Source organism: Pinus tabuliformis, chromosome X, assembly GCF_031772625.1.
Source record: "Pinus tabuliformis cultivar Carrire ecotype Pingquan chromosome X, CPIR1, whole genome shotgun sequence".
Lineage (NCBI taxonomy): Eukaryota > Viridiplantae > Streptophyta > Pinopsida > Pinales > Pinaceae > Pinus > Pinus tabuliformis.
Genome location: NC_142308.1, coordinates 1545387268 through 1545401108, shown reverse-complemented (window position 1 = coordinate 1545401108; position 13841 = coordinate 1545387268). Strand labels below are relative to the sequence as shown.

Sequence of the window (13841 nt, the reverse complement as noted above, 5' to 3'; positions counted from 1 at the left end):
TCATTCATTACCATGTGTTTGTGTGAAATGCGATTTGCGAGACTCGTTATCGCATATCACCAGATTTGAAGTATTTCACCTTAAGTGATGTTTAAAGCATATGAAAACTGTGATGCGATGAGTTCCTTCGGTGTGCGATCTCGCGTTGCGATTTCACATTTGTAGGATTTTGCTTATATGATGTCATTATTTCCTTTTTGCGATGCGATGATTTTATCATTGAGAGAAAGATTTTGTTCGAACTTATCATAAACTTAAGTCTTTTTGGATTTTTGCGTATATTCTCCTAAATTTATGATAATTTATTCAAAAAGGAAATACAGGTTCTAATTTATCGTTATTTTCTAGATGAAGGGTCCCCACTTATTTAGTATTGATGTCAAAGCTAAAATAAGAAGGGGGTTGTTTCTGGCCACAACAGGTCCATACCATCAATTCTCAAACCCAAATATTTATTTTTATTATCATAACACTTTTTTCTATGTTTATACAATTTTTGTCTTTCACTTGTTTGATTGCGATTGTTATATACCTAGGGCGGATAATATGGGGTACCAAGGGAGGTACCCAAGGTAATAATGTAATAATGGGATGGGCCATAGTAACAAATAAGGTGGTTAACCCATATCATGTAAGGGACCACAAGTAGTTAATAATAATGTAATGGGCTCATGGTATTAGTTTGATGGTATGAGGGAACCATGGTAATGACCCATGGTATTGTATGTATGAGGCCTATATAGAGGCGAGAGACTCCACATGGGAGAGAGTGAAGGATTATTGTATGAACATGCATATGGCTTGTGGAGTGTTCTCCTTCCTTAAGGAGTGAATGTATGGTGTTGCCCTACCTTAAGGGTTTGATTAATAAAGAATCATTTCATATTATTTATGGGTTTATTTCCATTATCATATATTTCTGGGTTAGATCTACAACAAGTGGTATCAGAGCACTTTCTTGGGCACAAAAGTGGAATTTTTATTTTTATTTTTTGCAGGGTTTCGAGAGCGGCGACTTTGCAGATCAGATCTGTACATTTTTGTGCAAGATCTGCAAAATCTAATTGCAGATCTGTATTCCTTGTGAAAAAATAGCCGATTTAAAAAAAAAATCGGTTGAATCGGAGCTCGGATGAAGGAGATATCGCTGATCTAAAAATCAGTGGGATTGCAGACAATTTTTCAGGGCAGCGAGTTTGCGGCATAGATCTGGACGTCCTGGTGCACGATCTGCAAAATCTAATTGCAGATATGGATTCTTTGGGAAAAAATACCCAATTTCAAAAAAAAACCAGTCGAATCGGAGTCCGGATACGGGAGATATCGCTGATTCAAAATAGCTCCTTTTGCAGAAATTTTGGTGACGGCGGGAGAGTAGCAGCATAGCTCTGAAATTTCAAGTGCCTGGATCAAGATTTCTACCACATGGGCAGATGCAGAATGATTGTTCCATTTCTAAAAATAGGTTATAATAGAGATTCTGAGCAATATTGATGAAACTGTGACAATTTCAAATTTTCGCCAAGTAAGTGAATTTTTCTCAAACCCTCTTCATGGACAAGCTATATTTTACAGGGAAAGATAATGGTCCTACTATTGAAGAATTCATACAAGAATAAAGTCCAAATATGGGATATGTTGGAAAGCTATAATATGACTTAATTTGATAGAAGAGGCTGACAGATGGTGGAAATCACTTGGCATCAAACAGTTGGACGACTTGTCGGATAAAGAATTTGAAAAACTCTTTATGGACAAATGGTCTTGTGCTAGAAAAAAGAATGAGACACGTCAGGGGTTATGTTCTACTGGTATATCCTTACTGCAGGTTCATGGATTGATTCAGAAAGAGAAGATCATTGTTTCTATCAATCCTAGTTGTAAACATAATTTTATCAATGTTAATTTGGCAAAAAAATTGCAAGTCCCAGCAAAACAAATTGAACATACACAGGTTGATGATAAGGATGTTCAAATTTATAAGGATTTGAAGCTTTCTATGGATAAGTATGTGTTTCATAGTGACTTTTATGCTTCAGATCTGGATAATATGGATGTTGTTTTGGGATATCCTTGGATGGAATCTGCGGGTACTATCAATATTAATGTGCAGAAGAAATTCCTGAAGCTCTGGTATAAAAAGAAGAAAATTACATTACAGGATATTTCCATCAATAAACAGGTAGAGTACATGGAGGTGGAAGCAGAAGATGTTCCAGGAACTGGCATATCAGATGATGAGCCTTTGATGATCAACAATCAAACACAAACAGAGGCTGAAGAAGAAAAGGTTACATGTGATGATACATCAGAGGAGGGCTCAATGGTTGAAGTCATATTGAAAAAGAAGACACCACAACAGGCACCACAACAGGGTGAATTAAAGAAAAAGACATCGTGGTTAAAACTTCAACATATCATCACCCACATCACCCCGCAAGACAACCATCAAGATGGAAACCAAGTAGTCACATGACGGATAGCGAGGAGAGAAGATCCACCCACTACAAATCAACACCGAAGAGCTGCCACGGTCAACTTCCATCTCAAGCGAGCGAGGCACCAACGAGATCGAGGGTTCACTTTTCTCTTGGATGGCTAGATGCACATGCATGGTATCAATGGACTACTCTTTTGAGTAGATCTTATTATTTGTGTTCTTCCCATGTTTCGGGGACGAAACATGCTTAGGGGGGTGGAATGTTATATACCTAGGGGGGATAATATGGGGTACCAAGGGAGGTACCCAAGGTAATAATGTAATAATGGGATGGGCTATAGTAATAAATGAGGTGGTTAACCCATGTCATGTAAGGGACCACAAGTAGTTAATAATAATGTAATGGGCCCATGGTATTAGTTTGATGGTATGAGGGAACCATGGTAATGACCCATGGTATTGTATGTATGAGGCCTATATAGAGGCGAGAGACTCCACATGGGAGAGAGTGAAGGATTATTGTATGAACATGCATATGGCTTGTGGAGTGTTCTCCTTCCTTAAGGAGTGAATGTATGGTGTTGCCCTACCTTAAGGGTTTGATATCAATAAAGAATCATTTCTATCTATTTCTCTCTTATTGTTTCTGGGTATATTTGCATTATCTTATATTTTTGGATCAGAACTACAACAGCGATGCTCTTGAAGTGCTTTGACAATGGAATCTACACATAAAATAAAAGAAATCTATTAATAAATAAATTTTCATAGTTAATAACTATCCAATTTTTAAAATTAATGTTATGAATGCATACCTCTTTCTGCCCCTTGAAATTTATCTCTTTTTGATTTAAGAGAAGCACATGTACTACAAATCCCCATCGTTGTCTCCTTAGGAATACGAACATTGTTGAATTCATTCCTCCATATGAATATGTGATAAAGTTACTATCTCCTTCAGCACCTTCTACATATTCTCTGTATAAGTTGTATATTTCTTGTCTTGAGAAATTATCTGGAATATATATTGTGTCTTTATTTGGCATACACTATCCATGCTTTGAAAATAGGTCTTTCATTGATGACATTGCAGTAATTGTTGATGGTCCAACCTCTCTTTTATAACATACTTTTGAATAATATGTAGGGTATTTTTCCAGTTTGTTTTGGATTCTTGACAATAAAAAATTACCAACTGAATGCAACATTTTGAAAGCCTTTCTACATATCAATACATTCCCAATATGATAATCATAACCTACCAGTGTAGATTGCATGCAACCCACTAAAAATGAATTTTGCATGCTTTTATTCATTGACAAATATTTCTTCCTTTGCTCCATAGAAACTTGAAATCCATATGTTTCAAGCAATCTTTTCGACAACATTCACTTCAAATCAAATCACTAACAAAACCTCTACTTGTGAGATATTCTATCCTATCCCTTATATAACTGGAATATTTTGGATTGATATGAAAAGGTCTATTCCTACTCCTAGACACAAAATTTGCTTGCAACGTCTCCCTCATTTCATTATTATATGCAAAAACATTTTCATCATCAGTAGGAGGAATATTATATTGACGAAGATAGATAGAAAATTCATCACCATCATTGCTTGGAAAATATTCATTACCATCCTCACATGAAGGAAATTCTTCACTACCAACATTTGCGCTTTTGAAATCTTGACTCAGATGAAATTCTTCACCATCTTCATCCATGCTTTTGAAAACCTCCCTTGGAGGACTCAATTCATCATCACCACAACTACCTTTGAAACACTCACTTAGAGAAAATGCATTATTGACATTTGTGCCTCTAAAATTATTGTTTGCAAGAAACTCTTCATCCTCCCCTTCATCACTTGTTCTCTTATAATACTTAGGATTATGACTAAGTGGAAAATATGACTCTCTATTCATAGTCAAATTATCATTTTCACGAAATTCTTCATCCTCCCCTTCATCAGTGGTGCTCTCATAATCCTTAAGATTAGGAATATGTGGAAACTTTGACTCTGCAAATTCTTCATCCACCCCTTCATAAGTGGTGCTCTCATAATCCTTAGGATTAGGAATATGTGGAAACTTTGATTCTGCAAATTCTTTGTCCCCCCTTCATTAGTGCTACTCTCATAATCCTTAGGATTAGGAATATGTGGAAACTTTGACTCTGCAAATTCTTCAACAACCCTTGGGATTAGGAACAAGTGGAAACTTTGAATTTCTATTTAATGGAAATTATTTATCCTCCCCTATGCCAGTGGTGCTCTCATAATCCTTAGGATTAGGACTAAGTGGAAACTTTGAATCTCTATTTACTAGAAATTGTTCATCCTCGCCCTCCCCTTCATTAATGGTGCTCTCATAATCCTTAGGATTAGGAATATGTGGAAACTTTGGCTCTGCAAATTCATCCCCCCCTTCATCAGTGGTGCTCTCATAATCCTTAAGATTAGGAATATGTGGAAACTTTGACTCTGCAAATTCTTCATGCCCCCCTTCATAAGTGGTGCTCTCATAATCCTTAGGATTAGGAATATGTGGAAACTTTGATTCTGCAAATTCTTCGTCCCCCCTTCATCAGTGCTACTCTCATAATCCTTAGGATTAGGAATATGTGGAAACTTCTGACTCTGCAAATTCTTCAACAAGCCCCCCCCCCCTGCCCCCCCCCTCATCAGTGCTACTCTCATAATCCTTAGGATTATGACTATGTGGAAACTTTGAATCTGCAAATTCTTCATCCCCCCCTTCATCAGTGCTGCTCTCATAATCCTTAGGATTAGGAGGAAGTGGAAACTTTGAATCTGCAAATTATCTATCCCCACCTTCATCAGTGGTGCTCTCATAATCCCTATGATTAGGAGGAAGTGGAAACTTTGACTCGGGAAATTCTTCATCACCCCCTTCATCAGTGCTGCTCTCATAATCCTTAGGATTAGGACTATGTGGAAACTTTGATTCTGGAAATTCCTCATCCCCCCCTTCATTAGTAGTGCTCTCATAATCCTTAGGGTTAGGAGGAAGTGGAAAAGTTGACTCTCTATTCACAGTAAATTATTTTTGCTACCCTTCATCAATGTTTCTCTCATCATCCATAGGATTAAGACCAAGTGGAAAATTTGTCTCTCTATTCATAGTGAAAGAATTCCTATTACATTCATCAAAATGAATAGAGTTGTTTCATGATGAAGATGTCGATGCTAAAGAAAGAAAAACTTCACTATCAGAAGAATCCATGACCTTCAACCAGAAGATGTCGAATGATACAAATGCACTCTCTCCCAATGACAATATATAACTTAGAGATTGAGAATTTCCCTCTAATGTTTTCCCACCAAATTTTTTTGCCAAAAATTTTCCCTCCAAAGTTTACCCCCAAAAACTTTCGCTGAACATTTTCCCTCCAAAAATTTCATTTTAAAATTTTTCCCTCCAAAATTTTCATCTATAATTTACTTGAAAACATATTATTAAACTTTTGGTTTTGGAAAATTTCACCCTAGTTTCTATTCAAAATATTGATAGAAACTCAAAATATTTTTTCTATTTAAATTATTTAACATTGACTATGTAAGCAAATTAATTTTTATATGTAATATTTGCTTTTATCTCATAATGAATGTAAACTAACCTAAAGCTATAATATTAACTATAAATTATTTTATTTTAATTTTAAGTTTAATCCCACATTCAAGAAACAATAAATAATTCCAACAATCATCGCTATAAAATAAAATTCATCATTTCTATTCATCACATCATATCAAGTCTTCTAGGTCTCGCTAAAAAGTTTGGAGCGATTTTGCAGAGGAGTTGTGAAGGATCTGCATTGTCATAGATAGCACATTCACTGGGAGTTTTACATTCAACGAGAGTTTTACGCATTGTAAAGGTTAGTTTTGTTTCTATCTCGACTATTTATATATGAATTTGGGGAAATTTTGTGTTTTTACGGGAAAAACCACATAAAACTCTTTTTTTTTTAAATATTTTAATAGGGATGAAAAGGAAGAAAAACACAAATTTGTAAGATTTTTGGGAGAAAAATTAAGATTTTTTAAATTTTTAGGCTTTTGAAAGGAAAAACGGGTGTTATTATTTTATTTTATTTTATTTTTATTTTTATTTTTAATTTTAATTTTAATTTTAATTTTATTTTAATTTTAATTTTTTAATTTTAATATTAATTTTATTTATTTATTTATTATTTTTCAATTTCGTTTGGAGAGCATTAAAATTGTTGCATGGAAAAAAAATACATTTAATTTTTTTGTTATATATCTGTAATTTTTATTTTATTTTTAATTAAAACTATATTTATTAAACACTATTAATATTTTTTTTGGGTTTAATTCTTAATTTGTATGTTATTTAAAAAAAAAAATTAAAATATATATTTTTGAAAATATTGGAAAATTTTAATTAAAATTAAATTTAAAAAATTTAGAATTTAGAATTTTGTTTTTTGTTTTTTTTTTTCTTTTATATAAATTTATTTGTTATATGTCTTTTAATTATCGAAAAATAATATATCTATATATTTATATATATATATATATATATATATATATATATATATATAGATATATAATATAATATATAAAAAAAATAATTTATTGATTTGTTTTTTTTTTTCAATTTTTTTAACATAAAATTATAATTTTATTTTTATAATTATTTGTTTTATTGTTATTTTATTTTTTTTTAACATAAAATTTTAATTTTATTTTTTTAATTATTTTCTTTATTTTTAGTTTACTTTTTGTTTATTTAAAATTGGAATTTTGGTCTTATAATTATTCCTTTTGTTATTATTTTAATTTTTTAAATTATAATTGTAATTTTCTAAAAAAAATTGTTTTTATTTAAAATGGTAATTTCAATTTTATAATTTAATTTCATAATTTTGTAATTTTAATTTTAATAATTTTCTTTTTCATTTTAATTTTTCATTTATTAAACATTATAATTAAAATTTTATATTTGTTTTTTATTATTTAAAAATTTAAATTTGTTTTAAATTATAATTTATCATTTAATAATTTATTTATTTGTTATTTAATTTTTTAATTTATTTTTTAAATTAAAAAAATATAAAAAAAAAATTATTCGATTTTTTTTTTTCTTTTTAAATAAAAGATAAAAATTTAGATTTGGGTTGTGGCACTTTGGCCGCTGGCCGGGGACCCAGGTGGGTGGAGAGGGCTGCGTGTAGCTCCACTCCGCCCACCCGGGCCCCTGGATAGTGGCTAAAGGGCGGGCCAGAAAACAATTTTTTTTTCAAATTTAATTTATAAAATTAAAAATATTAATTAATAAAAATTAAAGCTATATATATATATATATATATATATATATATATATATATATATATATCTCGCCCACTTGGGCCCTGGATAGTGGCTAAAGGGCGGGCCGGAAAACAATTCTTTTTTTCAAATTTAATTTATAAAATTAAAAATATTAATTAATAAAAAATTAAAGCGATATATATATATATATATATATATATTAATTTTTGTTTTTTTCGTTTTTTTTTTGTTTTTTTATTTTTTTTTAACTGTAACGGGTATGAATTTTATTTATTTGAAAAAGATAGGAGGGGTCTTTAACGAGGCAACCCCATTTACAAAGAAAACAACCAGCATATTCAGCTTTAGAGATACAACATTTTCAAGGATTTTGGAAGAAGTTATCGTCGTTGATAAGTAGCTGCCCTTTCATGAGTGAACATCCTTTGTTTGCCATCTGGTCTGCTTTGCCATTCAGATTTCTAAGAATGTGATAGAACTTTTAGGAGGTGAAATCTTGGAGTAATCTTTTCAATCTGCCCAGGATTTTATTGAGACTAGCATTGTTGAAGAGGTCCTCCGTATTTAATTTTTTTATAAGTATCTCTGAATCTCCAAAGACTTGGATGTCTTTGACGCCCTTTTTTCTTGCTATTTGACAAGCTTTGAGGAGACCGAAAATCTCTGCCTGGTTGTTGGTTTTCTGGCCTAGACCCTAATAGAAGCAGTCTCTTGAGATCCCATCCTGTGAGTAAATGACCCCTCCAGCACCAGCGTTCCCAGGATTTCCTTTGGAGGCCCCATCAAAGAAGACTGTGGTGAGTTTTTGGGATCTCCACTAGTTTATGAAACATTCCTCAGGATCTCTTATTCTCCATTCCGGATTTGCTGTTTGAGGAGTGAGGAGGAGCTTGCGAGGAGAAGGCTCAAGAGGGAAAAGCCATCTTCTTTCTTCAGGAAGGAGCAGAGGATCTTCTTTGAAGAACTACTGTTGGGTTGCTTCCAAGAGGAGAGCTTTAGCTTTAGCTGCAACCTGAAGAGGGGAGTGTTTGTTTCCATTAAAAATTTGATCATTACGTGCCAACCATAGCTGCCAGCATACAAATTTGGGGATTGCTGTCCATATTTTACGCTAAAAGGATTTGGTGGGGATGCTATGAGGATAAATATTGCTCCAAGAGGAAAACAGCTTAGCAACTGTGCTCTAAGGGAAGGCTGGAATCTGCAGGTCCAAAAGAGTGAGTCCCCATACTTCCTTAGCGAAATTGCACTCCAGAAATAAGTGTTGGGCAGTTTCAAGGTTGCTTCTGCATAGCTCGCACCTATGAGGCCCTACAATGTTCCTTTTCTCTAGATTGTCGCCTGTAATAAGTTTGTTATGCACCAGTGTCCAGAAAAAGAAATTAACTTTGGGGAGAGCTAGATTGTCCCATACTAGCTTCCAGAACGCCGGAGAGTGGCTGTTGTTCTTTGGACCCTGATGAGCTTTGTATCCTTCTGCCGCGGTATAGGTGCTTGACAGTCCCCAAGCCCAGCTGTCTCTCATATGATGATTTTCAGGAGTGGAGTCTTCCAACAGATCATCAAGAAGATTTTTTTGGGGCATTAACCAATCTGGGACGCCATTGAAATCCCAACCGGCCCATTCTCCCCAGCGGTCCCAAGTCGAAAGGTCATAAAGACTGTTTTTGCCTGCGCGTATCAGCCATTTTCTAATGTCTGCGATGTCCTCATTCCCCTCCAACAGATCGCTCCCCATTATTCTGTCATGCCACAAGTTAGTACGCTTGCCATTGCCCGACACTCTGTACAGGGATTTATTAAAAAAATTGTTGCTTTTGCAACAGAGTTTCCAGACATGCGTGCTGTTGACAGAGGAATCAAATTGCAGGTTTCTGTAGGACGAATTGCGGGCATATTTAGACAGCAATGTGTTGCTGGTCGGGTGATTGGGCTCATGAGCCATTTTCCAGAGGAGTTTTCCTCCCATTGCCAGATTAACAAGGGAGGGATCTCGAATTTGGAGACCCCCCTCTGCGATCGGCCGTCTAACCAGGTCCCAATTTGCTAAATGCAACTTGCTTTCATTACCTTTCCCTCCTTGCCATAAAAAGTCCCTTAATAGTTTAGATATCTGCTCCATGACGTTTCTGGGGGCCAGTAAGAATGCGGCTTGGTAGATTGGGAGCGCGGACAACTGAGACTTGATTAAAATGACTTTTCCTCCTTTGGTTAACCAGTAGCCACCCAGTGCTGCTATTTTTGTTTTGATTTTACAAATGATATCTGACCAGAGCGACCTTCTATTGACTCCATTTGTGATAGGGAGGCCGAGATATTTAATCCGCTCCCAACTAGCATGACCTCTGAACCCCAGAATGTTCGAGATGCTGATGAGCTCTTGTTGACCTGTATTCCAGCTGTAAATTTTACTCTTTCTTTCATTGATAAGTGCTCCTGAGACTCTGCAATAGCTTTTTAGGATCGAATCAAAGGCTTTGGCGATTCTGGGGGATGCACCTCCTAGGAGAAGTGAGTCATTTGCAAAGAGAGCATGATTCAGAGGAGCGACATCTGAGGAGGATTTGAGTCCAGGAAGAGAGCCAACAATTCTTTCAACTGAGTTTTCTACTGAGGGTATCAGCCGTTAAGATATATAGTAAGGGAGAGAGAGGGCATCCTTGCCTGATGCCTCTCAGAGCATGGAAAAAGTTAGAAGGGTGCGGCCATTGACAAGGGGGGCGATCCAAGGGTTATCAATGTAGGCATTTATAAGTTGGACAAAATGAGGTGAGAAGCCGAATGAAAGGAGAACCTTGATGAGAAAAGAATGATTAACTCTATCAAACGCGTTCACCATGTCTAATTTAATCAACATACCTTTCTCTTTTTGATTTTTGCTGGAGTGGATTGTCTCCTGGACTTGAATGACATTGTCAAGAATGTGCTTGCCTTCCATGAAGCCACGTTGGGGACTGGAGAGCAGCTTCTTGAGCAGAGGCTTGATTCTGTTTGCTAACAGTTTGGCCAGTATTTTATAAGATGCATTACAAAGTGATATGGGTCTGAATCTGGAAAATGTTTCCGGATTGGAATCTTTGGTGATTAATGCTAGGTAAGTGGAGTTGGTTCCTCCACCGATATTAGATTTTCTCATGAAACCCTTTATCATTTTTTGGAGATCTCTTTTGATGATGTTCCAACAGACTTTATAGAAATGAATCGTGAATCCATCTAGGCCCGGAGCCTTGTCTAATTCCATGGACCAGATAACTTTGATGATTTCCTCCTCTGTTACCTCGCTGGTGAGAGCAGCATTGTCTTCAGGTCTGATTAGATGAGGAATGTTCGAGAGGAATTCTGCTATTTCCCCCTCAGAGGCCTGAGTTCCCTCACTAAAAATATTTCTAAAGTGGCTGTCCGCAGCAGCTTTGACTTGGGTGAAGCCTTTGCTGACATGGCCCTCTGTTGTCTTTATTTCTGAGATGTGGTTCCTGGACAACCAGGCTCTATATTGTCTGTGGAAGAAGGAGGTGTTCCGATCCCCTGCTTTTAGCCACAGACTCCTGGATTTGATTCTCCAATATTCTTCTTCTTTTCGGAAGGATCGATATGTAGAGCATTGGGCCTTTATTTCTTGTTCCAAAAGATCCGCTGTAATCTCTTTGCTTTCCATTTCAGTTTGCAGGGTCTCCAAAGTGTACACTGCTTCTTTCCTTATGCTGGTTGGAGTAGGGGCTGGTTTCCTTATCCACTCCTTCAGAGCTTGTTTTGTGGCCTTCAATTTTTGCTCCCACACAAAACTTGAGGACCCTGAGAATGATTTGGCCCAGGCTTCTTTTACAGTGTCGATAAAGCCTTCTCTCTCAATCCATAAGGGGCTGAAGCGGAATGGTAGAGGGCCTAGATCTTCTTTGTCTTCAAGGAGAAGCTGGATCGGCTTGTGGTCAGAGGTCAGCTTCGGTAGAATTTTGGTTTTGATTATTTTTATATCCATCATAAGGGAGCCTTGGACCAGAAAACGATCCAGTCGAGCAGAAATATGATCTGGCGCAGACCTGTTGTTGGACCAAGTGTAGAGGCTGCTTGTGGGCATGAAGTCTAATAGATCCCATTGTTGAGAGAGTTCTTCCACAAAGGCCAGCATAGGGTCTCTGCTGTTGGAGCCACCCCTTTTCTCTTTTGAATTCAGGACTATATTAAGATCACTTGCTATGATAATATTACTTGGATTATGTTGTTCTAAAAATGTTGAGAGGGAGGTCCAACATTCTCGTTTTTCAAAGTAAGTGACAGGAACATAAAGGTTAAATAGATAGATAGTCAGCTTACTTACACAATGTGTCAGCTCCGTGAAGATCCAGTGCTGGGTTTCATGAGATTTTTTTAGCAAAAATACATCTTCTGTCCAAAGAGTTGCCAACCCTCCAGAAGAGCCCTTTGAACTTACTACTTTGCCTGCGCTTTTCTTCCACTTTGACTTGCTGATGTCTAGAAGTGCTCGGCCTTCTATCTTCGTCTCTTGGAGCATGAGGATGTTGAGGGTTCTATTTTCAGGAGATCCATGACTGCTTCTGCTTTGGGGGCATTCCCCAAACCTCTGCAGTTCCAAGAGGCGAGCTTCATAATTACTTGAGGGGGGGAATAGGGCCTCCCTTTGAAGGCCTTGGTCTGGTGTTTCTTCCAATGGACATTTCTATGGTGGACTGACTTCCTTGGACTTTGAGTCTCTCAGCCTCCTCTTCCCTTAATTCTTTGCGGGATTTCCTGCCTGCTCTTCTGGAGGGATGCTCGAAGGCTTCATCCTCTGAAGAACCCGAACTATCTACTGGTTTTTTCCTTGTTACTTCAGCATAAGATGGGTTGGAGGGGCTACCTTGTGAGGCCTCAACCTGTATAGCTTCTTCCCCTTCTTTGTTGGGTGGAGGGGCTTCTATATGTTCCTGATTTTCCTGAATCGTGCCTACTGGGTTGATCTGAGTTTTTTCTGAGTCGTTCGGGGTTGCATCCTTTTCTTTATTGTTCTTGGAACTGCCTGGAGCTCCAGAGGTGTGCCCTTTGCCATTTCCCTTTTTTTGATGAGCAGTTTTTTGAACTACTGTCCATTGTTCCTCGTTTATTTTGTCTGCTTGCTCCTCTACCTTTTTCTTGCAGTGCTTTGCAAAATGACCGTGACCGTGGCAATGTTTGCATTTGAAAGGGAGCTATTCATAATCCAGTTCTTGGATGTGTGTCCACCCAGCAACAGTGAGCTTGATTGCTTTAGGCAAACCCTCTTCCAGGTCAACTTCTACACAGATTCGGGCACATGAGTACTGATCTTTTCTTGCTGCTTGATCTATGTATTTTCCGAGAGCATTACCGATGATCTGGAAGGTTTTTTGGTTCCAGCAGTGAAGGGGCAGATGGGGTAGTCGCACCCATGCCGGGATAGCGGAGGGGATGTCCTGGGAGGGATCAAAGTCAGGAGACCATTTGTTTAGGTACAAGCCTTGTGGTCCCATGAAGTAGGGGCCATTTCTAAAGATGAGGCTTCTGTCATCCAGGTTTTCGAAGACGAATATGAAGAATCCTTTGCCCACAAAATAACTCTTGACCCCCTCTTTAATCAAGGGAGACCAGTTTCTTTGAGTCCAGTCTTCTACCAACTTTGGGGATGGCCAGAGACCCGTAAACTAGCCTATTAACCCTCTCTCAGCGAGATTCAGAGCAGCTTTGCATGTTTCTTCTTCAGGAAGGGCAATCGTAGGGATCGAGTCTAGTTTTTTGACAAACTTCTGCTGGCTAGCCGAGGGAGGGTGCTTCGAATTTGCGGCAATCAATGCTTTGAATGCAGAAATCTCCGGAGGCGGGTTGAGTGGAGGGGCAGAGCCCCCGCTGGATTCCATGGGAGAGTCTCTGCTGGTGAAGCTCTACATCCGTGGGGCTGCGCAGGCATGCACCCTGAATCCCAAACTCTCCGCTCTCTCAAGCTGGCAGGTCTTCATCGCCTGTGAAGTCCTCCGGTGCAGCGTAGAAAGCCGAGGCTGGCCTGCGGCCAGGATCGAGGTGTTGGGTCGGCACTAGGTCTTCGAACACCCAAAGCAGAGGCCAGAGTAGT

General features: G+C 37.4%; 1 protein-coding gene across 1 annotated transcript; it reads right to left on the bottom strand.

Annotated features, from left to right (window-relative positions):
• Window positions 1-8945: 8945 nt before the first annotated feature.
• On the bottom strand, window positions 8946-9884 carry LOC149145939 (uncharacterized). The gene has a single exon (XM_089452603.1). It carries the CDS (start codon window positions 9882-9884, stop codon window positions 8946-8948), a length of 939 nt encoding a protein of 312 aa, XP_089308729.1.
• Window positions 9885-13841: the final 3957 nt, after the last annotated feature.